We start from the raw sequence: 23,795 nt of genomic DNA on the forward strand, positions 1-23,795 counted from the left end.
AGCTCCCGCCATCTAAGCTTTAGGTGCATGCGTACGTGCCTTCATGTGAGGTGTGACAAATGCGGAAAAAAGAGAGTTTTCTCATGAGATATACTCTCACATTTCCACAAAAAAAAATTATTATTATAAGTACCTAAGTCTCATCTCCTTCATCCTTAAATCCACCCTACTTTTCTTTTCCCCTTCATTCATTCATTCTCTTTGTGCACCAAACCAACCAAACCCCTTCTCTTATCTTATAGAGTGGAGTTTGTTTACTTGTTTTTTTTATTATTATTTCTTGTTCATCAAGAAATTTTTAGCCAAGGTTTCAAGTCAATCACATTTAGCTAGCACTACCGTTTTGTCTGAACTTTGTTCCTCATTTTTTTCCCTGCAAAGTCATCATCATTGGGGTCTTGTCCATGGCTTATTCTTATTCCTCAAGTTTACTCACTAAACTCATATTTGGAGTGTCACAAAACAATGAGTTGTGCCATTCAAGGAGGAAGGGAAATGTTGTGTATTGCCAAGGGGGTGGGAAGAATGTGATCAAGTCCTCATCCTCAGGAAGCTTGTCTTCTGTGTTGACAGAAAGATCATCATTGGTTGGCACAGATCATGAAGCTGCAGTAACTCTAATGGATGCAGGAAGCTTGGTCTTGTCACAAAATGGGAAAAGCCAGGCAGAGATTGTGGTGAAGGATTTGGTGCCTTATGGTGGAACAACAACATTGATAGGGTTGGAAGATGGAATAGGCATTGTCAAGTTTCTTGGAGGGAAAAAGTTTTTCATTACTGGGGCAACTGGGTTTCTAGCCAAAGGTATTTTGTCTAATATATATACTCTTTTGTGGAGATTAGCGTCTTAAGTTTCCTCAATGGTTTAATTGGTTTTGACTATGATATATTGGTGAGTAGTCATTTGTTTGCTGTTAATTCAGTTTTTATTGAGAAGATTCTAAGGACAGAACCAGATGTGGGGAAAATGTACCTTTTGATCAAGGCAAAGAATAACCAAGCTGCAATGGAGAGATTGCAAAATGAAGTATGGCTTTTGTATACGAAATTTTAGGTTTGAGAAAAAATTTCTATTTTCACATATAATTACAAAAATGACATCTTAATTTCACTTTGTTTCAAGATTAGTACTTGAAATAGTAAATACATGATTTCTTTTGTTTTCACTGTTTCTATATGAATCTTTGAAAATATAGAAGAAAAAAAAGGTGAAATAAGATGTTTTTGTAATTTTAAAATAGGAACAAATAGAAAATGTTTTCTCATCTTATTTTTTTCACCTTGCATTTGCTCATGGCTTCATTTCTTAATCTCATGTTAAATTTTTGTTTGTGTGGTTTAGATCATAAACACACAACTTTTCAGATGCCTTCAAGAAATCCATGGAAAATCATACCAAGCCTTTATGTTGAGCAAGCTAGTTCCTGTTGTAGGCAATATTTGTGAACACAATCTTGGACTAGATGAAGATATATCTAATGTTATAGCAGAGGAGGTAGATGTCTTTGTAAATTCTGCAGCTAATACAACATTTGATGAAAGGTTAGCCTCTATAACTCTCCAAAAAGCTTCTCCATCAATGATACATTCCCATTTTTTTTGTGTAATCATTTGACTAATGTGATCAGATATGATACTGCTATCAACATAAACACCATAGGGCCATGCCGCCTTATGAACATTGCCAAAAAGTGCAAGAAGCTCAAGCTCTTTCTGCATGTTTCAACAGGTAAAAACACAAGAATGGTTCTATTTTTAAAAACTTAAATCCATGTGCTAAGCATGATTTACATCGCATAACAAAATGACAAAGTCCTTGCTTGTAATGTGCAGCATATGTCAATGGACAAAAGCAAGGTAGGATCATGGAGAGACCATTTAGCATTGGAGAGTGCATAGCAAGAGAAAAATATATATCTGAAGTTTCACCAAAATACCTTCCCACATTGGACATTGAAGGAGAAATAAATCTGGTTTCAAATTACAAAGGGGACATTGAAGATAACTTACTAACTCAGAAAATGAAGGAGATTGGTCTAGAGAGGTATTGAGTTTCCTTATAAAGGTTTTAAATTGTAGTTGTAGCATGGTTGTGGTTTCGTCACGGTCCTTGATATTTTGGAAAAGTACAAATAAATGCGGCTGATGCAACCACAATTATAATTGTGAATTGTGAAGTTTCCTAAAATCTTGACATTTTTTCTGAAGGACTAAAATCTTGACATTGCAACCGCAATTGTAGCCACATACTGTTTTTTTAAAACTTTTTATGTTTTAAATGACTCATTATTTATCTTTCCAATTTTCATCTTTATGTAAAATGATCATAGAAACAGAAAGGTTGAACCTCCTATTTAGAAATTCGTAATCTAATTTGATTGTTGAGTAATTTCTTAAACAGGGCAAGAAGATATGGGTGGCAGGATACATATGTGTTCACAAAGGCTATGGGAGAAATGATGATTGACAAATTGAGAGGGGATATTCCAGTTGTTGTAATGCGACCAAGTGTTATTGAGAGCACTTTCAGTGAACCATTTCCTGGGTGGATGGAAGGAAATAGGTAAGTCACTACCATTTTTTCAAAAGAAAAGGAACTTAAGACCATTTGTTTAAGCTTAATAAAAAGTGATTTCAAGATAGCACAAAAAATTAATTTTTTTTTTAGACTTTTTCCAAAAGTTATTATTTTATATAACTTCTCAAAATAATCTAGAATCTGATTTTCATATTTTTTTTAAATGCTTACCAAATACTTCAACGTATTTCAAAATTGCACTCTAAATTTTGTTGATATAACCAGTGGCGGATCCACGTTACAACCAGTGGCGAATGCAGCCCTCGTATAAAATAAATTACATATAAATAAAATAAATATGTATATTTTGTCCCCTTTAATTTTTGTATATTTGATCATCTGTCTTTATTATTTCACTCTTTTCATAATAATAATTATTTTTTATTTCTTAAAATAATTGTCCCTCCTAACTTATGTTGTGTTTGATTTAGAGAATAAAAATAAAGAAAATAGAAATTGAAGAGAATTTTTTTTATTAAACTAGAGTGTAGAAGGTGTGGGTTTCACATGATATCCACCAAATTTTTTTCCTTTCTCCCTAACCAAACATAGTCTTAGGGTTCTAGATCGGTCACTCATATAACTAACTAAGTTTTTCTTTTATCTGTGCCGAATGACATGTGTAATTTATGTAACCAACCTCACCTACGGGATAAGACTTTGATGTTTTCGGCGTCTTCGTTGTAATAAGTTTTTCTTTTAACTTCCAGGATGATGGATCCAATAGTTCTCTGGTATGGGAAAGGGCAGCTAACAGGTTTCTTGGTAGATCCAAATGGACACTACTAGAAAAAAAGCATTTTACGACAGTGGTTTTACGTCGGTTATATAAAGACCGATGTAATAAGGAAAGCGGTGGCAATTTTGTAAATAATTGTAACTTTTTAAAAGCGGTTTCCTCACAAACGACTTTAAATATGTTTTACTACATCGTTTTTTCAAAACCGCCTTTGAAAACATTGTGTTTCCACTTTTTATTGTTGACGCGGCACGTTTTAATTGGGTGAAAGCTTGGACAACCCTAGATCAATAAAAAAAATTGTGAGAATGACATTGCTTTTGGGGCTCACGAAGATCTGCTCCCTCTTCCTCCTCTTCCTCGCCACCCTCACCTCCCCGGAGGGAACCCCCATCCTCCCCTTCTACCGCTCCATCACCGCCGCCTCCTACTCCGTCTTCGTCGAATCCAAGCTCCGCCCCCTCCCCGTCGTCTCCTCCCTCCCCCCTCCGCCGAGCCTCGCCTACCTCGTCTCCGGCTCAAAGGGTGACGACGCCGCCGTCACCCGCGTCCTCTTGGCCCTCTACCACCCCAATAACCGCTACGTGGTCCACCTGGACCTCGAATCCTCGCCGGAGGAACGCTCCGATCTGGTGAGGTTCGTGGAGGGCCACGCGCTGTTCAAGCGGTTCGGGAATGTGAGGGTTATAAAGAAGGCGAATCTCGTCACGTACAGGGGACCCACCATGGTCGCAAACACGCTTCACGCCGTCGCGATTCTGTTGAGGGAGCTTGGGGATTGGGACTGGTTCATCAATCTTAGCGCCTCCGATTACCCACTTGTCACACAAGATGGTACGAGGTTGTTTCAGCTTAATCAGTTGTCTCATTCTCGAATTCGAGTCCTGAGTATGTAACTGGTTAACAGTTGTCTCTATAATTTTGTTTGCTTATGTCTTTTTTCTCTCTTGTTTTTTGATGGTTAGATCTGCTGCATACGTTTTCGTACCTGCCGCGGGATCTGAATTTCATTGATCATACGAGTGACATTGGATGGAAAGAGTGAGTCTTTTTTTTTTTTTGATGATGGTGTTGTTTTGATTTTGATTTTGATTTTGTGTGTGGGTTTTGTTTTGGTGATTTATGTGATTGGGTTTTTGTGATGATTAGTCATCAGCGTGCGAGGCCGATCATCGTTGATCCGGGTTTGTATATGAATAAGAAGCAAGATGTGTTTTGGATTACGCAGAGGAGGAGTAGGCCAACGGCTTTCAAGCTTTTCACAGGTGAAGATCCTTTTCTTGTCTGTTAATATTGCTTTTGGCTTCCTTTCTTTTTAGGGGAAGGAAATAAAGTTTGTTTCCCGTTTTTACTTTTGGTTTTATGTGGTTCAGTGGGAAGGTATTCTATTTTTGTATAGAGGTTTTTGTTAATTTTGGCAAGGTATGAATCCTGGCTTGCGCAGGGCTTTCTTTATTAAAAGGAAGCTTTATGTGAAGAGATTGTAAGACAATTAAGGTTTTGAAGAGATTGTATGCACCATGACTGATTCTGGGCGTTTCGTGATTTCTCTAATTGTTAGTTTCAATTGTAATGTTTTTTTTATTCTTAATGCATTGTGATCTTTACTTACTAAAATTTAATGGTGTATACACCATATTTTGGGGACAAGCTCACTTTACAGGATTTTGCTTCAACTTTAATAAAAGGAAACAGCTTTTTGGAAGGATACATTAAGTTTTCTGTTAATAGCAAGATGATTTTTTCTGCCAGTTGGATGAGTATAGTGCAGACACATATTCTTGCTATAGTGCAGCAACTTAAAATTAATTGTGGTGCTTTGAGATTCTTTTGTTGATTATCTTTGAACTGCTTTTGTGTGATAATGTTGCTATGTGTTGTGTCTCGTCTTCCCATAATGAACTTGATGTGTGGATTGTATTTTAACTGATCTTGTATGGTAATTCTATTATGCATCATGACTCAGCCTTCTTTCTTGAACTTGACAAGTGGACTGTGTGCTGCTTGACTTTTGTTATCGAGATGTGTTTAATTGGTCTTCTTATTTGGAAATAACTGCACTTGTTTTCAAAATGTGGATTGTGATTGCTTAACTGATTTTTATTTATTAAAAATAAATTGTAATTAGTAAATAATACAGTTCATAGAATGAAAATATCTTGAAGTTTGGGTTATGTGTGCCTATGAAAAGTGAATATTATCATCAATGATTATCTAAAAATTTTCTCTTGTTAGGTTCGGCTTGGATGACACTGTCAAAATCTTTCATTGATTACTGCATATGGGGATGGGACAACCTACCTCGAACCGTACTCATGTACTATCCAAAGGTGAAGTCTTTTCTTTTTTATATCCAACAATATATTAGAAGTTGCTTTTAATTAAATTTGCTTTGCTTAAGTGGTGATGCATCTCCAATCGTTATACCTTAGTCAAAACCTCTTTAAAATTTTTTTGATACTTAAGCTGTTAAGCATTCTTCCTTGCAGTTGCAACTTTTCATTTTCCATTCTATTTTACCATTGAAGTGCTTAGTCAAGTTAGGTTCCTTATTCTAATAGCAGATAATCATGACTAATATGCCTGTGTGAGGTAAGTGTAAATTCACAACTTCAACGATTATAATTTTAATTGTTATTATTAATTATTCTTCAGATTTGGGATTGAAGGTGGTCACTGTTTGGTTGAGGTACAGTGGATCATTAAAGTAGATATATTCATTGGATTGTTATCAATATAAAGCACACTTATTAGTTGAAAGAATATCTCGTAAGTTGCAAAGAATGTTATTAAATATAAAATTCTCTAAAAAAATACTTAAGTTATTTAGTTCTGTAAGTATATTTGAAATAAATTTAAATTTATCATATTGTTAACTAAAATTAACACTTTAATTATTCTTTATAGAAAAATATTAATAAATGTCCTAATGACACTAATTAAATTATTAAAAATTAAAAGTAATTTTTTTTATTAAAAGATGCAAAATTACATTTCATATAAAATTTTTATTTCTCGTATTATGATTTACGTATTAATTCTTTCAAAAAATAATTTACATATAAAAAATTTCTTTTTTTTAATACCTTAATCAATGTGGTAGTTGTTAACAAGACTTTCGTTTTATAAATAAGAATAAGATGGGAGACAATAACCTCAAACAAGAAGTAAGAGCTGGGGACCATGACCAAAATTCCAAGGCAGCCATGATGTGAGGTGATCACTGTGTAAATTTGCCTGCTAATGTGGCGCAACACTACAGGCTAAGATTCAGTGTAAATTCTTTTTTTTACAAGTGGCTTTCGAACATTATTTGTTATTACTAATATGCCTGATCTATTGGAGACAGTAGATTTCACATACACTTTTGTTGATGCTGATCACTTAAAAGAAAGTTTTTTGGAGTATGAGGTTAGTATTTCAGTGTAAATTCATAGAAGTTTTTTGAAGTATTATCAAAAGAATTTTGTTCCAAATAGCTGCAATTTGGGTGGAACTGCTGTCATCATTAGCACTAACCCAAGTAAGGCCTTTGCTGTCATCCTTCAATTTTTTTTCTTTTTTTTTGAATTTGAGTCCATTATTTTAGTTGTGGCATTTTAATTTATCTGTTTACTTAACATATAATATTTAATAGAAATATTAACATGTCACTCTAAGACATTCTGACATTAATATTATCATATTGACATAACATTCTATTATTATACTATCATGCACATAGTATTTTTATTAAATATTATTTGTTAAGTTACCAAATAAACTAATGCATAATTAAAATAATAGAGGAAAAATTCACATAGTTGAATATTCACCAAAAACAAAAATATTTTGGTGTAATAGTAAAAAAGTTTAACTCGAATATAACCAATCGAATGTAATAGTAAAAAAGTTTGAATGTATACGTTTTTTTATTACAAGACAAATATTTTTGTATAGCAAAGATTTTATACTCTATTCAGGATTGGAAGGATGTCCTGATCTGCATAGAAGTCAGTCATGTCACAGATACGGGCAGCAACAAGAGATTTGATTTACAGATAAGTATGAGTTTCATATATTACTTTGGACAGTAAAAAAAAATGTTATGCCTAATTAATAAAAAAACAATTTACAAGGATGAGAAATAAAAAAGCACTAAACTACTTATTTGTTTGCCATCTTTTGCCTATGATTTCTGCGTATGCTTCAAAATGTGCTTCTTTTTTAACTATTATTTTTTGTACTATTGGTAACATATACGGTAATTTTTTTTATGGCCTTTTGAAGGAAATATAAATTTTATTTGATTTTAGTAAATTTTAATTCTAAGTGCTTCTAGAAAATTATTATAAAAAAACTTTAAATAATAGTATGAACTACATTTTAGTTCATACTAATATGGAGGAATGAGAGTTATAGTATAGAAGATCAATATTATGGAGGAATGAAATCTCTGTCAGAGAAGGTAGATGCACTTTCCCAGAATCTTGTGAGGGAAATGTCTGTACTAAATAATAAAGAAGACACTTTGAGGAGTGAAGAAGCCAACAAAGCAAATGTATGTCAATGATGTTCTAGATTTGTTGTTTGCTCAATTTTAAGATTATGTACCAAATCCTTATGCTTCTAATATTTTGAAATATTTCTAGTTTGTGAAGCTGATATTTGGGTTTTGAACCTTTGTGTTTTTAGCTTGTTAAAAATATTGAAGAATTGAAGCATTCTGTAAAAGAGAAGTCCTCTGCTGTTAAAAAGGCTGAAGAGGGGGCAACAGATCTGAAAAAGAAAGTTGATGAGCTCACAAAGAGTCTAGAGGAGCATGATAAAGAATACTAGGTAAAGGCTTAAGTTGTCTGGCTTTGTGATGCCTATCAGTGGGATTTCTGTTATGCCTATTGAGGTGTTTTGGGCAACTTACTTTTTATCTTTTAGGAAAAGCAGTTGCTAAATTTGATTTGTATTATGTACAAGTGCATTTTTCGTGGTTTCATCAAAGAATTAGAACAATTATGGCTACAACTTTGTATGTTGGATACATTAGAGGATCATTAATTCAAAAAAGGATATTCAATTTGCATGGACTTATATATGTAGGATGCATGTCATTTGATGCTATTGTTCAGATTTCATTTGATGTTATTATTTAATTTGCATGGTCTGATTTAATTTATAGGTACCAGAGATCAATGTAAAAAAAATGCATCAATAAAACGAAGAAAATAAAAAAAAAACTTAGACATACAAAGACGATTTTCGAAAACGTCATAAAATGACAACATAATATAGACCTACAAAGACGCTTCCCATAACCGTCGTAAATTTGCATAACATACAAAGACGTTTCCCATAAAACGTCTTAGTATGCAATCTTGACATGCTATCTAAGACGGTCATAAAAATCGTCTTAAATTGGCACCTATTAAGACGGTCATGGTAACCGTCTTCATATCGCAAATTTATCTGTAGACTTTAAGACGGTTATGGAAGAAACGTTGTAATATTTAGCACATACTAAGACGGTTCCCATAACCGTCGTAAAATAGCTTATACATTTTACGACGTTGGCATTAACGACGGTTGAAAACCGTCGTGACATGGCCATAAGAACCGACTTAAAATCCAATTTTTCTAGTAGTGGGAGTACTGGATGTGGTAAGTGACATCAAAGAATTTCATTGTGTTTCACACAATCCATTATCTAAAAAGTAAAAAATAAATAAAAAATTCTTAAACTCCATAGATTGGTTAGTAATTCTCATTTCTCACACTAAACAATTGTTCATTTGCTCTCATCATATAGGTCCCAGCTGACATGGTTGTTAATGCAACCTTAGCTGCAATGGCAAGGCATGGAATGAACCAAAAGCCAGATATCAATGTGTACCAAATTGCTTCATCTGTAGTGAACCCTCTAGTCTTCCAAGACCTGGCAAGGCTTCTATATGAACACTACAGTTCCTCACCATGCATTGACTCAATGGGTAGGCCAATTCAAGTTCCACTGATGAAGTTTTTTAGCTCCACAGAAGAATTCTCTGGTCACCTGTGGAGAGATGCTATTCAGAAAAGAGGCATCACAGCTATGGCCTCCTCAAAGGCGAAGATGTCTCAGAAACTTGAAAACATGTGCAGAAAATCAGTGGAGCAAGCAAAGTACTTGGCCAACATTTATGAACCATACACATTTTATGGTGGAAGGTTAGATATATACTCATTTGTTGATTTCACACTCTTCAACTAGGGGCAACACTAGTGGTTCAAATTTAATTTGCATGCACTCTGTAAATTTTTTTACTGTGGATAAATATGAATGATAGTGTATAAGTTAATAAACTTATTATATAATTTTTCATAGTAAATCAAAAATCATGATAAACATAACTTTTAAAGTAGTGATTATAAAAGTCAATATATTTATTATATATAATAATTTATAATTGAATGATAATATAAAATTTATAATTTTTCATCGACATTCAAAAATCATGATAAACATAACTTTTAAAATAATTACTATAAAAGTCAATATATTTAACATATGATAATATGTAATGGAAAGATAATATAAAAGTTAATAAACTTATTTTATAATTTTTCATAGTCAATTAGAAATTATGGTAGGAATGACTTTTAAAGTACTTACTACAAAAGTCAATAATTTACTCCATATGATAATTTATAATTAAACGATAGTGTGAATTTTTTTACGTGATTAGTGTTACACTATTTAATCGACAAAAAAACAATTGTACATATTATGAGGAATAAATTACTGATTTAAAAAAAAAATACTGTGATGCAGGTTTGATAACAGTAACACACAAAGATTGATGGAAAGCATGTCTGAAGAAGAAAAGAGGGAGTTTGACTTTGATGTAAAGAGCATCGATTGGAATGACTACATCACCAATGTCCATATACCTGGACTAAGGAGACATGTCATGAAGGGGAGAGGAATGGGGAGTCAGTGACATACATATATTGTGCTATGTAATTCACTAGTTTTATGCTGCAACAAACAAACAACTGTATTAAAATGTGTGATTTTCTTTCTTTCATAGAACCCTATATGGTGTGGTAACAACTACAACAAGGGTATGCTTCATTATTCATAAATAATGTATTTTAATAGTAAGAATAAGAATAATCAAATTTCTGTAATTGGTTACCACCCGGTTTCGCTTATTTACATGTTCTTTGGTTGGAATTTTCTTTGTCAAACACAGCAAAGAGGTCTACTTACCCATTCTCTTATTCAAACCTTTTTCTTTGAAGAATTGGTGAGAAAAATGAAAAAATTATTATTTATTAATGACAGTACGGTCATGGAAAAGTGTAGAACTAAAATTTGTATGTTTAAATTTAATTTGAAAAAGACATGCATGAACAATTTTGATTAAGCAAAAACAAAATGTAGTTGTCTCAAACTTCAAATAAGTTATTTAATATTTTTTATCGGCAATAAGTTATTTAATATATAATTTTTTTATGTAAAGATTTATTTTATATAAATCCTAATCCTAGTAACTAACGGTTAACAAATGGGTTTTTATTTCATGGGTAGATTTTTTTAATCCTGGCCAAGGAAATAGGGAATATTTATTTTCATGGGACAAAAAATGTGAGTAAAAATAGATATATATTTTCTTCTTACCTACCATCGCACTCTCCTCTTAATAATTCTTTCATCTATGTTCTTTAATTTTTGTCATTCTCAATTTTTATTCAATGTGTCAATCTTTATTTACCGCAAATTTTAACCACGATGATTTTTTGTTTCCCTCCAATTGTTGTGTTCATGTCTAATGTAGTGCGAATATGTATATCTATATTTTGGGTCATATTCTAATAATAATAATAGTAAAGGAATAATGAGAGAAATTTTGTCATGAGAATATGAGATATATAAGATTTTAAGTATATTTTATTTGTTGTTTGTTGGTCTTATAATAAAAAATATTAATGTTTATATCATGGAAAAAATAACATCTTTAATATAATAAGAATATTTTAGTAATTTTAATATATATTATAAGGGAAAACTAATTTAACCAAACATATGTCTTAATTATTTCCAAAAATATTCTCAACTAATTTTGTAGTTAACTAAACATATTTTTTTATTAAATATCCAGGAATAACATTTTCATATTTTATTCCCAGAAATAATATTCCTAAGACTAAAATATATAATTGATTTTAATTATTTATTATATATTCCAAAGATTTTTTTTACAATAATCATATTAAGATTATAACTTAATTATAACCTTATGTATATTATCCAAACTTTCAACCACTATGACCCTAGAATATTTTTCAAAGATTGTTTTAGATCATTGTGGTGGATATTTCTTATTATAGGAGTTATAATTGATTTAAAAAACTAATAAATATGCATTAAATAAATTTTATAAATATAAATGACATTAATAAAAGAGAAAAGAATTGGTTTTGTGATGTGATCAAATTAATGAGTTTAACATAATATAATCCAAATAAGGAGGGTTAGGTTGAGTAGAAGGATTAATTCCTCATATCTTTATGAATTAATGTTCTAATTTGGGTTGGGAGAAGTATCTACATTTAGTACCCAACCATAAATTAAATAGGATTGTCTCCAAAGGCAAATAACAATGAAAAATAAATATTAAAAAAATATGGTCCGAGATGCATATGTATCACCCATTAGTGGCGAGTTTTGTTGTGATTAAGAATAGTCGAATACCCACCCACCCACCCAAATTATCACAGCAAAATTTATAAGTGGATCACCATTTTAGTTCCTGAAATTGTAGAATGTTGGCATATTGATCCTTGAAATTAAAAAAAAAATTGATAAATACATTCTTGAAATTGTTAGCGTCGATCGACAAACATTAATAAAGTTGGTGACGTGCACATTCATGTAAATCCAAAACATTAAGGACTATTTTGACTATTAAAATTTACCTTGGCCTCAAATATAAAGAAAAAAAATATTTTTCTTCATCTCAAATATAAGAAAATTTAAATTAATTTTATCTTATTTAGTATTATTATTTCTAAAATACACTTCATTTAATTGATGTGCTAGTTTCAATGACTCATTCTTATTCTTGATTTCAAGTTTCAATGAAGGTTAAGTTGAAAAAAATTTAATTTTTAATAAAAATTAATACAATTAAACATGGTTAACTAACTTTGTTAGTGCTTTATATTTTTTTTCTTATATTTGAAACTACAGGGAGTAAGTTTTAAAAATAATGAGTTTATGCAACTTTCAAGTATTTTGACCGGTTTGAATTGCTTTTCACCATTTTTATGCACATTTATGAAATTTATTATTTAAGGCGCTTAAAATCGTTAGCCTCATTTATTTATTCCCATGCAGAGTACACCGAGTTAAGGACAAATAAGCCTCCAATCACTTGTATTTCTAAGTGTTATTTTTGTTCCCTGTACTAAACATCTTAATTTAAATGGTCATCATGCATGTCGTTGGGATACAACATACATGGTCTCCCCCTATCTCTACCTAACCATGAACGAAGTGAGTCATGTGACTCACCTCTATTTATGTACGGTGCTTTTCGATAATGGTGTCCACGTGCATGGGTATCATTGGTTCTTTTTTTCCACGCCGTTGTGCGAATTAAATTTTGTCTCCTTGTACATGATACAGGGTGCAGGATTGTGTGCATCTAGCATGTTAGGCCGCAACGTCTCTTTGATCTTGTCGCTACATACTGTACTTCCTACCACTCCATTTTCCCGGTCATGGGAGTCAGGTGTCGTTGTAACTTCTAGGGATGAAAGTTGGCCTCCTCAAAGAAATCTCGGTTATGGGACTTGGGTGTCTTGTATCTTCCAGGAATGAGAGTCAATTTTCCTAAGGAAATTAGTATTACTAGGATAGTTGTCTCGGACAACGTATAACCCTCCATGCATTGAATCTCATAACGTAAATGCTTAAGGACGAGTTGTTCGTCACGCCAAAGTTGATATTATCAAGATAGTCGTCTCGGATGATATATATCACTCCAAGCATTGAGCCTTGTGACGTAAATGCTTAAGGGCGAGTTGTTCCTCCTCTCAAAGTCAGTATTACCAAGACAGTCGACTTGGACAATATACATTGATGGTGGTTTGAGCTAGAGATCCTGTCCTCTCTCCCTGATGTTCTCCAAGGTGAACACATACCATCAATATCATCATGACAATGTTCCTCTTGTGTTCTCTTGTGTTCTCTTCTGAACTTACTACTACTTGTATTTATGGGAAGAATGCTGTTGGGGACACCTACAGTTCTTATCGTGAAATTCTGCAGCAAGGCTCTTGCAAAATGTACTCTACCTGGGTATCCAAAAACTTGGGCATCCCAATAAAACCAACCATGGGTAAGTGTGTGTTTTACACAAATTACGCATTCGTTGAACGCCAAATCAAACACAGGTAGAGTACATACACAAGTTTATTTGCACAAATAGTGTTGCGGCGCGAAGCTTTTGATGTTGATACTGTATTAAGATTTCTTCAGTATAATGGCCTTGCTCTGTTGTCGATCTTGTGCAATCCTTTGTTTCATTCATGATTTTGTGATGCTAAGACATCCGTTGTATAACGACTATTTTCAAAGGTTGGGTATAAATATGAAGAGGTTGTATCGCTGGTCAAATCACATTGTAGGATAAATTTTACTCAACTATAACTCTGGGAGACAAGTTGAAAAACAGAAATTCCTACGTTTAATAGTAATTTCTTAGTTAAAATAATTCCGTGGCAAAAAACGTGTTTAGACGATAATTGCTTTCTCATTTAGTTCCATAAACTGTGAACACAGAAGAAAAATTCTCTGAATCTGTGCCAAAGAAAACAAAAATGTGATGAGCTAATTATTTACCTTCTAATTCAAATCTAATTTTTCTGTAATAGGCCTCGTGCGTGTTTCTTGCTATTTACATTATTTGTCCTTCCAAGAGGAAATTTCTAACTTCTTTAGGTATAAAAGTCAAATAAGTTAAAAAAGAATTGTTTTCTTCAGTAAAATAAATTGGTAAATATTAACAATTATTTATTTATTTTGAAAATCCCACATTTGTTTAACAAGGGTTAGAAATGAAATCCACACCGGAGATCAGGACTGACCTGGACAACTAAAGCAGCTTGGTTGATGTCAACCAAAGATTGAACTTAGCAGATAGTGATATTCAGTTACTAAATTATTTTTTTTTATAGAAATATACAACTGTATTGAAGCCAACAGGTAAGGGAGAAAAAAAATCCTATTTCCTTTCGTTCACAACTAATTAATTTGACTACTAAACAAAAAGTTTGACGAGTTTATATATACTCTTTTCACTGGCAATCTGAAGCCAAGTGATGACCACCAATAAGCTCTAAGAATGAAATTGAACATAATTAGTAAAGAACAAAACTGAATCACTATTATCATGCAACTTTTACTGAAAATTGATAGAACATAGCAAAGCAAATCATCAACAGAAATATAAAATCCCAGTCATTACTTCTAGAGATGGGGAAACACAAACAAAAAAATATCCACATTGCGCTGGAACAATACATATTCGGACCTGGCCATCATCTAGGAGACTTCTCCAATTGGACCTCCAGCAAGTTCTTGAGCGTCACAAAAAACTGGAATGTTACCTACCTAATTTACATTAATGCGGTATTTGGGCAATGACCAAAAAAGTTTGGAGTGCATACCCAAAGATTTTAAGTGCTTACAGCAATCTCATCAACGAGGATGAGGATGCACAAAGTACTAGAAATTTGTGCAGAATGAGATGTAACTGTGCCAGGAGTATGATATGCGGCAGCAACATCATAGGAAGTAATCAGGCGTTCTACGGGTGACATCAGGTTCTCCTCTCCTGGGAGCAGGATCAAACTGCAAGAACATTCCAAATTTATGTCCAGCGATCCAGTGCACATAAAAATATTTTACCAAGCAGTATAGGAGCAAATTACATTAAAACAAGATAGGAAGAGAGACCTGTATAAACGTATGGCCCTTGGAATCATCAACCTCCAAAATGGAAGCCATGTTCCCACATCGATAACAGTAGTTAGGTGCACTAAAAATGGTAACCACCTTTTGTTCCTGTTTCAACAAAACAATGGACATCTAAACTTCACTCCCATAATTCCAAAGCAAACAATACAAAAAAGATTATTCCATGAGAAGGTCAATTACATGAGCCCAGTTAAATCCATCCATAACCAGCTGATGAGCTCTAGCAATTAACTTGAGCTTGTTTGAGTGATTAAATTGTTCGGATATATCCTGAAAGAAAGAATGTGAATTTGAATAAGAATATAAAATACAGTAGTCAATCTCTCTGAATGCTTCAAAAATAATATGTTCACCAACATATAGAATTGAGAAATTATATCTTTAGTTACCTGGCCAAATGTATATCCAGCACCACGAGGAGAAATTCCCCAGCCGCACCTATCATCTGGATCAGACCACAACAGATCGCACATGGGCCCTTCATGAGGAACCTCTTGAACACGATCGAAGTTCCTTATGTTATCAAGAGTCTCAATTGAAGGTGAAAGCCCACCATGCAAACAAAATATTTCAGACTCAACCTGGAAGGGACCATATTAAATTAGAAGGTGAATGATCAAAAACCCAAAACTATGATCCTTAACTGCCAATGCTTTTTCATTATGGCAAGAAGACAATAATTATAATGAAAATGAATGGCAATTGATCTAGTTGCAAACTACAAACTAACAGAACAAATGTGAGCATTTTAAATTCACTAACACAGAAATTCAGTGTAGTTACAGACCATCATTTTTTTAATTAAAAGACTACATAGATCACCTTTAAAATGGAAGAAATTTCAAAGAACTACAAGGGTATCCAGAGAAGATTCCTTTGGGGTGGCGGCCATGATCAATCTAAGATTGCATGGGTCAAATGGGAGACAATGTGTCTCCCAAAAGATAGAGGGGGGCTGGGAATCAAGGATATCAACAGTTTCAATCTGGCATTGCTGGGCAAATGGAAATGGAGTTTATTCCAAAACCATAATGAGCTATGGGCTAAAGTGTTGGATTCAAAGTATGGAGGTTGGAGGAGTTTAGATGAAGCATCTCGAGGTTCTAATGATTCTTTTTGGTGGAGGGATCTGAAATTGGCAATCCACCATCTGCAACAAGAGTCTGCTTTTCACAATAGCATGGTGTGGAAGTTGGGATGCGGTGATCGAATTAAATTTTGGGAGGACAAGTGGACGTGTGGTGGGACAGCACTGGCAGCCAAATACCCAAGATTATATCTTATTTCTTGTCAACAAAATCACCTTATTCAGCAAATGGGAGATCACAAAGGCACAGGTTGGGAATGGGACTTCCAATGGAGGAGACATTTATTCGATAGTGAGGTATCTATGGCTGACAGCTTCATAAATGAGGTGGCAGGAGTGAGGGTCCAGCTGAACTGTAGGGATGATTGGGTCTGGAAACTAGAACCATCTGGTAAATACTCAGCAAAATCTGATTATGACTTGCTGAGGGGGGATGCAGTGCAGGGGGAAGATGTTGCAGATTTTGTTCAATTATGGAAACTGAGGATTCCATCCAAAGCTGCAGTTTTTGTTTGGAGGTTACTTCGAGACAGATTGCCAGCTAAGGCAAACCTAAATAGGCGGCAGGTGGAAATACAGGACCAAACTTGCCCATTCTGCAGAAGCACAGTGGAGGATACACCACATCTATTTTTCCAGTGCAGCAAAATCATACCTCTTTGGTGGGAAACCATGTCCTGGGTGAACATCTCCACTGTTTTTCCACTGCTTCAAATGCAACATTTTGCCCAACATATGAGTGACGGGGTCAAAGGAATTTGCGTTAGCAAGTGGAGGGTCTGGTGGGTGGCGCTTACATGGTCTGTGTGACAGATGAGAAATAACATTATATTCTCAAATGGGATCTTCAATGGAAACAAACTGATGGAGGATGCTACATTTCTGCTTTGGACATGGCTAAGAAGATATGAGAAGGATTTTGTAACCAATTATAATCAGTGGTCATCTAACATTACAGAGGCTTTTGCTGGTAGATAAGGATAGAGTTTTAGGGTCTTCATATATGTATTCTTCTTCTCCAGTATGGTTCCCTTCGAGACTGCCTTAGTCTGCTCTTGGGAACCATCTTACTGGTCTATCTGTATCGGTACCTCTGGTACTCAGTTTCATATATAAAATTATATTATCTTTGCTGATCAAAAAAAAAAATTTGGAAACATAATACCAGTATGCAACCCTATCTATGCTTAAACAAACAATGTGAGTTTGTTAAAAATTACCATATCATGTCTAAGTCCATTGTCCCAGTCACCCCTCCAACATTTTACTACCAATAGAACATGTAAATTTAAGTTAATTTAAAATTCATTAGGTACTGCTCTAGGGTAAAGGGTTCCTCCAACCCTCTGACAAAAAAAGAGGAAAATGCTGATAAATCTGCTTAATCTAGGGAAAAAAAGTAATTTACTAACAAATTTACATAATAACTGATATGCAGTTTATTCTCAATATTTATTGCCTTTTACACCAGTTAAAATCACAGTTCACAAATTAGGGGGAAAAAGTGTACTAACCAATGCAGTCAATGGAAAGAAATCGAAAAGGTCTGTAAAGATCTTCCAAACACTAGCATTACCATATCTGCAAAAGAAACAAGCACAAGATTGAACCTTTATAATACTCTTAAAAAAAACCATTTATGATATACTGATCCATATTCCATAGTCTCATAAAATTGAACCTAAAAAGAATTAAATCCAGATCTAGTCAAGCTGCATCTCAATCTAAATCCAATTGCATATAATATTTGTTCGAACTTATTAGGTGTATTAGTCATAATGTAGCTCAAGCCTGCCAACATTAAGACTACTAGTCCTATATTTCTATCAATATTTATCATACCACATCTTATTAGCTTGTTACAATTCACATTCACAGATGCTTGTGTAACCTTTACCCTATGTTTGGATGGAGGAAAAGAAAATAGGGAAGAAAGAAATTTTTTACAAACTTTTATTTGGTTAAGAGAAAATAAAGAGAAAGATGACTTTAACAAACAAAAATGTCAAAATTTTCTCCTCATTTTCTCTCCAATTCAAATTTCAAATTTTTCTTTCCCCTCATCCAAACAAAAGTCCAATCTCAATTTCAATCTCAAATCTAAATATTAAAGCCTTCATTGAACATATGGAATATTACTGTTTAAAAAAAAATAGACAACTGGATGTAACCAAAATAAGGCAACCAGAATCATGAAATCTGCTTTAGATACAAAGGAAGTAACTTTACAAATCATATATCTTCAAAACAAAAAGTTTCTGAATGGTTGTAGCCATTTATCTATTTGATAATACTAATAACAGAAACACATAATGAAAGCAAGGGTCATGAAAGAAAGATTGGCATAGATCACATCAGATGCATCCTCAACCCTCCCTCAAAAAGCAGCATTTTCTTGTCATTTACCAAATGCCAACTAGACAGCCATACTGATGTTAAAAGTTTGTCTAAGTCATCTAGTCTGCAAAATCGGATCCAACAAATTATCATTGCTTATTATATTTTTCTTAATTTCAATTTAGACCAATATGTTGAATAGAACTATTTGTTCTTTACCCATGTTAACAAGAAAAGGACATTGTACACCAAAAATAGAGTGTGTACCCATACAACTTCCACAACACTACTCAGATGTTGCCACTTGCCACATATCAATAAAAAAAAAACTGAACATCTCAAAATAGAGAATCTGGAATCAAATGGTTGCAGACAGTGTCAAATCACTGTAAAAGTTTGGATGATCACTCCAGTTCAGTGCATGTAAAGATACTAGAAAATCAAAATCTAATGTTACAAGTACAACGACAATTGCAGGAAACAAAGAAAAAGGATTTCCCAAACAGCTTATACAGTATCCAGTACATATCTTAAGTTCTTAACACAAGCTTATGAAACCAACATAGTGTACATTCACAATCAACAACAATAAACTCTAACTTGAACAAATACAATCATAAGTACATAGATTGCCCTTAAAAGGAAGTATCCCCTTCCCTCCCCATTGACCTCTAAATGAAGGTTTTGAAAACTCACTTTCTGAGGCATTCATCGTAAAATCCGTATACTTGAGTGATCTGTGCAAATATATATATATATATATATATATATATATATATAAAGAATAAAGAAAGGAACAATTAGTTCAACAACTAACACATGAGTCTTAAAATCAAAGCCTGAACACTGAACAGTAACAAACAGCACATTATACAACTAGAAAGCCTCCAAGACAAGTTAATTTTGGCGGCATTAAAGAATACAAGTTAATAACTCCATAAAAAAGTCTGATAAAAGAACCTCAGGAACATAATACATAATTTTGAATGAAAGAAGATTAAGCATACCTGACGGCTTTCATGGTTTCCTCTAAGAATAGTAATTCGCTGAGGATATCGCACTTTCAGTGACACAAGAAGCTGGAGAGAATAACTAATTAGTACCTCTAACATACAATACAACAATATCCAGCCAATATATAAAGATATGTTCAAATAAATAAATATACATCTAACTTCATTCAGTAATCTAAGAGACAATAACAGCACAACTAATATCCAGCAAAAAAAATTGCAATCTTTTAGATGTAGTCATGTACATAAACATTATGACACTAATGGAAAAGAATTTACTATAACTGATGATTGAGATCTAGTATGCTTAGATAACCTTTAATGATCTCAGAAATAAAAATGCCAATTCAGAAACAGCTATCAAACATTAAAATTCAACCATATGCCTCTGCTTGATATTCACAAGTTGAGCAATTGACGCAGACAAACTTATCTTCAAAATTTGAATTATAATAATAATACAATGCAGACTTATTTATAATTTTTATCAACAGGGGAGCCTTCTAAATCTGACTATGTTGAAAAAGCCGCTAATAATGCTGCACAGTGCAAATTCTAATTATTATATTTCCTTGTTATATTATAAATTTGAAACTTGAAAGGAGCTACTTGCCAATTGGGGGCAGCCCAGTATTCTGTTCCACCCTAATAGCAAGAAGCAACTTGAATGCATATCCATACGTTCATAGATTCACATGCCAAAAAGCATGAATAACATAAAATACAAGCTCCCGGAGAGGGGAACAAGCTACTAAACCACATAGCAACAACTATTAATAGGTGCAGAAAATTCCACAAGTTTATCTTTAATGTACTTACTGTTACAGTTTCAACTGAATAATAACCCCGGTCCACATAATCACCCATAAACAAGTAATTAGTATCTGGACACTGCAAACAAAACAAATATTCTTAGATTCCATAGCTAAATAATCAGCAAAGTATAATATAAAAAACAAAAACAGAAACCTTATCACAAAAAGGTTCATTTTGCACCAGTGACATGTTAGTAAACTTTAACGTGGTAATATTAGGGTTGTAGTGAATTCAAGTAGTAGTTCCCTGGTTATACAATCTACTCTGCGATACCTCTGAAGCACTTCAATCTTCAAAAGCCTTTTCTATGGCAGGTCTCAGTTAGTTAGTTAAGACATTCCCCAGCTGAAACAGGGAGTTGAATACAAAAGGAAAGTGATAGTCAGAACTGATACCTTCCCTCCAATTCGAAATAGTTCAGCAAGGTCATGAAACTGCCCATGAATATCACCACAAATTGTCACAGGGCTTTTCACAGGCTGTGATACAGGAGAGATAAAAATTAATGCTTTCTCTCCAAGAGAAAAAAAAAACGGGCAATTAAAAGTTGCATTGAAATAGTGAGATGTATTGCAGAAGAATTTACAAAAAAGAATATAGAAAGAATTACTTCTTCCTGCTACAAAACATGGAATAGAAGTAATAATATCAGACAAATGAACCCTAATAATAAGGGGGAAAACCTAAAAATATGATGTTCAATAAGCAACAACTTATTTCTACTACAAAGGATTACTTTTCACACAAAGCAAGCAGAAGATGAAATAGCAATGAAAAGTGAAATCAATGTCTAGAGAAATATTGAAACATAACACAAGAAATAAAAAAGAAGAGAGGGTTGCACCTGGACATTACTTTCTTCCATCAAAATCTCCTTAGCCTTCTCACATAAAACTCTAACCTACAGGCAGAATAGAAAACAAGAGTGTTAGTTTACTTTAATATTTATTTTCCCAGAGATCATAATAGTCAGGAGGAAATGATATTGGAGACAACTTCCAAAAAAAAAGTCATCGTGCTTTGTTAAAACAATCCAAAAATAGAGAGAGAAAAATGAACATATATGAAATTTTTAAGGCAAAATGACTATCAAAGAGCAAATAGGTCACAAAGGAAGCAATGGAATCTATTCATTTTCCCATCTAAGTCAATTTTCAAGCATACAAACTTTGACAGACAAGATCTTTTGCAAGGACAGACAAATAAACTATACTGCTGATACAAGAGTGACAGCATGAATTTATTACGAAAAGTGGATGAGACCACAGAAGTAGCACCAACACAACGTATTTAGAACAATAGAACTCCTTCTGCATTGTGGTTCTATGTACAAGTTAGAGAGAAAACCCACAGATGTTCGTAAACACTGCTCCACTAAGATGCCAACAAAGCCGTGTGAAACTTTATTAGCAGCAGTCCGTGAAAATTCTGATTCTTAGTGTCGGATGCCTTCAATAGGCTGTTTGGTTTAGCATCACTTTAAACAATACCCACATCCAAAGTAGAAGCTATTCCATATAGCTTCTGATTTTCACGGGTTTTTATGCATGTCTCAAGCTTTTAATGCGGAAAAAATCACATGAAAAGTAACTTCTAGGCAAGCAAGCCCTCCCAGTGTTTCAAATATACAAAATCCTAGACTAGATTTTCTAAATATCGAGCCTAAGGAAGCAATTCGTAAGATCCACATACCATAATCAACCATCCATAAATAAGATTTCCTTCAAAAAGCATGAAATTGATTAATCCATATTACTCTAAACGGCTATTCAACTACATACAAATGCAATCAGGATTACAGGAAACGGCTTTTAAAATTGTCGAAAATAAAATCTATATTGTTTCTTTTTCCGACCAATTTCCATTTCTATATAAAAAAAAAAAAAAATCATCGTCATAATTTCTCCACATCAAGTACGAGCGATTTCCAACACTCCTATTCTCATCGATTCAAAAACGGAAAAGAGAGTGAGACAAAAAAAATGAAAAAATTAAGCAATGAACAAATTCAAGTCAAGGTAAAGTCCAAATCAAAACGGAGCAGATCGTGAAGAACGAGGGGAATGGAAACCTGGTGCTCGGAAAGTGGCTTGCATTGCATGAGCTGCGAGATCTGCTCGTCGAGATCGAAGTTTGATTCCGCCGATGGCAACGAATTGGCGCCCATCTCGCTGCTGCGAGATTGGATAAGGGGAAAATCGAAACCCTAACCCTAACAGTGAAGAGTGATTTTGGTTTTCTCTCCTCCGGTGTGGGGGAAGAAGAAGAGCAGAGAGCGGAGTTAGTGAAAAAAAAAATTGATTGTTTTATGTAATGGCGGTTGATTTGGACGATGCCTTTAGTAAAATGCTCTTTTTGTTTGTTTCTTTTTTGGTTTTTTAATTATTATTTTCCTTTCAGATTTTTTCAATTTACAATTTTGCAAGAGGAGCTTCACCCATTCACTATTTTTTTTCTAAAAAATATATATTTAATGTAAGGAATTTAATAATTATGGATAAATAGCTAAATTCAATGAAAGTGTAAGTCACTTCAAAATTCATCTTTAAAAAATAAAAAATTCAACTTTAATCTTTGAATGGATAAAAATTGTGATGAATTAATCTTTTTAATATTTTAATAATAATAAATTAATTTTTAAATTTTATAACTTAATATTAAATTAGTTCTCAAATAATATAATTTCAGTTAAATTATTCCTTAAATATTAAAACCACTAAAATTGAATAATTTCATAAATTTAATGATATGACTAATTATTGCACTATTATACATTTATAAATTAAATTTATATTTTTCATTTTTTAACATCAATTTATCAGCACATTATATTTTGATAAACAAATTTAACTTTTTAGGCATGATTCTATGTTTTCTTTTGTCCATATTTAAAAAACAATGGGTTGCACACTTGCACTTGTGCATTACATGGTTTTTAATAAAATGAAAATATAAAGGAAGAGAAACATAAAGTAACAAATAAGTAAAAAAACTTCAAAATTGTTCAACGTACCAACACCTGATAACATTTGGATAGTTTTTATAATATTATGTACTTAGTAAAACACTCTTAGAGTTTTTTTCTTTCTTTTTTTTTGTTTTTTATTTTTATTTTTATTTTTATTTTTTTTCCTTTCTGCTTTCTTAAATTTGGAATTTTGCACAATGAGTCTCATTCATTAATTATTTTTTTGAAAAGAAAAATATAGTTAATGTAAAGAGTT

General features: G+C 33.0%; 3 protein-coding genes across 4 annotated transcripts; 2 read left to right on the forward strand and 1 right to left on the reverse strand.

The window, feature by feature from the left end:
• The first annotated feature begins 404 nt into the window (after positions 1–404).
• LOC100801815 (fatty acyl-CoA reductase 2, chloroplastic) lies at positions 405–10,322 on the forward strand. Its single transcript, XM_003535054.5, has 10 exons — positions 405–804; positions 924–1,027; positions 1,343–1,542; positions 1,629–1,729; positions 1,834–2,044; positions 2,402–2,563; positions 3,289–3,355; positions 8,937–8,951; positions 9,100–9,497; positions 10,102–10,322. The coding sequence occupies exons 1-10, from the start codon at positions 405–407 to the stop codon at positions 10,268–10,270; spliced, it is 1,827 nt and encodes a 608-aa protein (XP_003535102.2). The 3' UTR covers positions 10,271–10,322.
• Positions 3,611–5,764, forward strand: LOC102669033 (beta-glucuronosyltransferase GlcAT14B). The gene is made up of 4 exons (XM_014762075.3): positions 3,611–4,151; positions 4,283–4,358; positions 4,467–4,582; positions 5,553–5,764. The coding sequence occupies exons 1-4, from the start codon at positions 3,626–3,628 to the stop codon at positions 5,696–5,698; spliced, it is 864 nt and encodes a 287-aa protein (XP_014617561.1). The 5' UTR covers positions 3,611–3,625; the 3' UTR covers positions 5,699–5,764.
• Positions 10,323–14,726: 4,404 nt separating the features above from the next.
• On the reverse strand, positions 14,727–22,894 carry LOC100817449 (serine/threonine-protein phosphatase PP2A-4 catalytic subunit). 2 transcript variants are annotated; one of them, XM_003533856.5, is made up of 11 exons: positions 22,643–22,894; positions 21,416–21,472; positions 20,967–21,050; positions 20,575–20,646; positions 19,750–19,821; positions 19,439–19,479; positions 17,920–17,986; positions 15,708–15,899; positions 15,499–15,588; positions 15,298–15,405; positions 14,727–15,192 (listed from the first exon to the last, which is right to left on the reverse strand). In XM_003533856.5, exons 1-11 carry the CDS (start codon positions 22,736–22,738, stop codon positions 15,127–15,129), a joined length of 945 nt encoding a protein of 314 aa, XP_003533904.1. In that variant the 5' UTR covers positions 22,739–22,894; the 3' UTR covers positions 14,727–15,126. The 2 variants fall into 2 exon arrangements, with proteins under 2 accessions (XP_003533904.1, XP_006587189.1); XM_006587126.3 differs by lacking the exon at positions 22,643–22,894 and adding an exon at positions 20,725–20,871 and having other exon boundaries at positions 21,416–21,453.
• Between the last annotated feature and the right edge of the window lie 901 nt (positions 22,895–23,795).

This window comes from Glycine max, chromosome 9, assembly GCF_000004515.6.
Source record: "Glycine max cultivar Williams 82 chromosome 9, Glycine_max_v4.0, whole genome shotgun sequence".
NCBI classification, from domain to species: Eukaryota; Viridiplantae; Streptophyta; class Magnoliopsida; order Fabales; family Fabaceae; genus Glycine; species Glycine max.

Coding starts and splice junctions, on each gene's coding strand:
- LOC100801815 (XM_003535054.5), top strand. CDS start 405: ATGGCTTATTCTTATTCCTCAAGTTTACTCACTAAACTCATATTTGGA. Junction 1,028..1,342: donor TGGAGAGATTGCAAAATGAA/GTATGGCTTTTG, acceptor TGTGTGGTTTAG/ATCATAAACACACAACTTTT. Junction 2,564..3,288: donor GGGTGGATGGAAGGAAATAG/GTAAGTCACTAC, acceptor TTTAACTTCCAG/GATGATGGATCCAATAGTTC.
- LOC102669033 (XM_014762075.3), top strand. CDS start 3,626: ATGACATTGCTTTTGGGGCTCACGAAGATCTGCTCCCTCTTCCTCCTC. Junction 4,152..4,282: donor CCCACTTGTCACACAAGATG/GTACGAGGTTGT, acceptor TTTGATGGTTAG/ATCTGCTGCATACGTTTTCG. Junction 4,583..5,552: donor GGCTTTCAAGCTTTTCACAG/GTGAAGATCCTT, acceptor TTCTCTTGTTAG/GTTCGGCTTGGATGACACTG.
- LOC100817449 (XM_003533856.5), bottom strand. CDS start 22,738: ATGGGCGCCAATTCGTTGCCATCGGCGGAATCAAACTTCGATCTCGAC. Junction 20,647..20,966: donor TATTTCGAATTGGAGGGAAG/GTATCAGTTCTG, acceptor TTTTGTTTGCAG/TGTCCAGATACTAATTACTT. Junction 15,193..15,297: donor AGGGCCATACGTTTATACAG/GTCTCTCTTCCT, acceptor ATGTTCTTGCAG/TTTGATCCTGCTCCCAGGAG.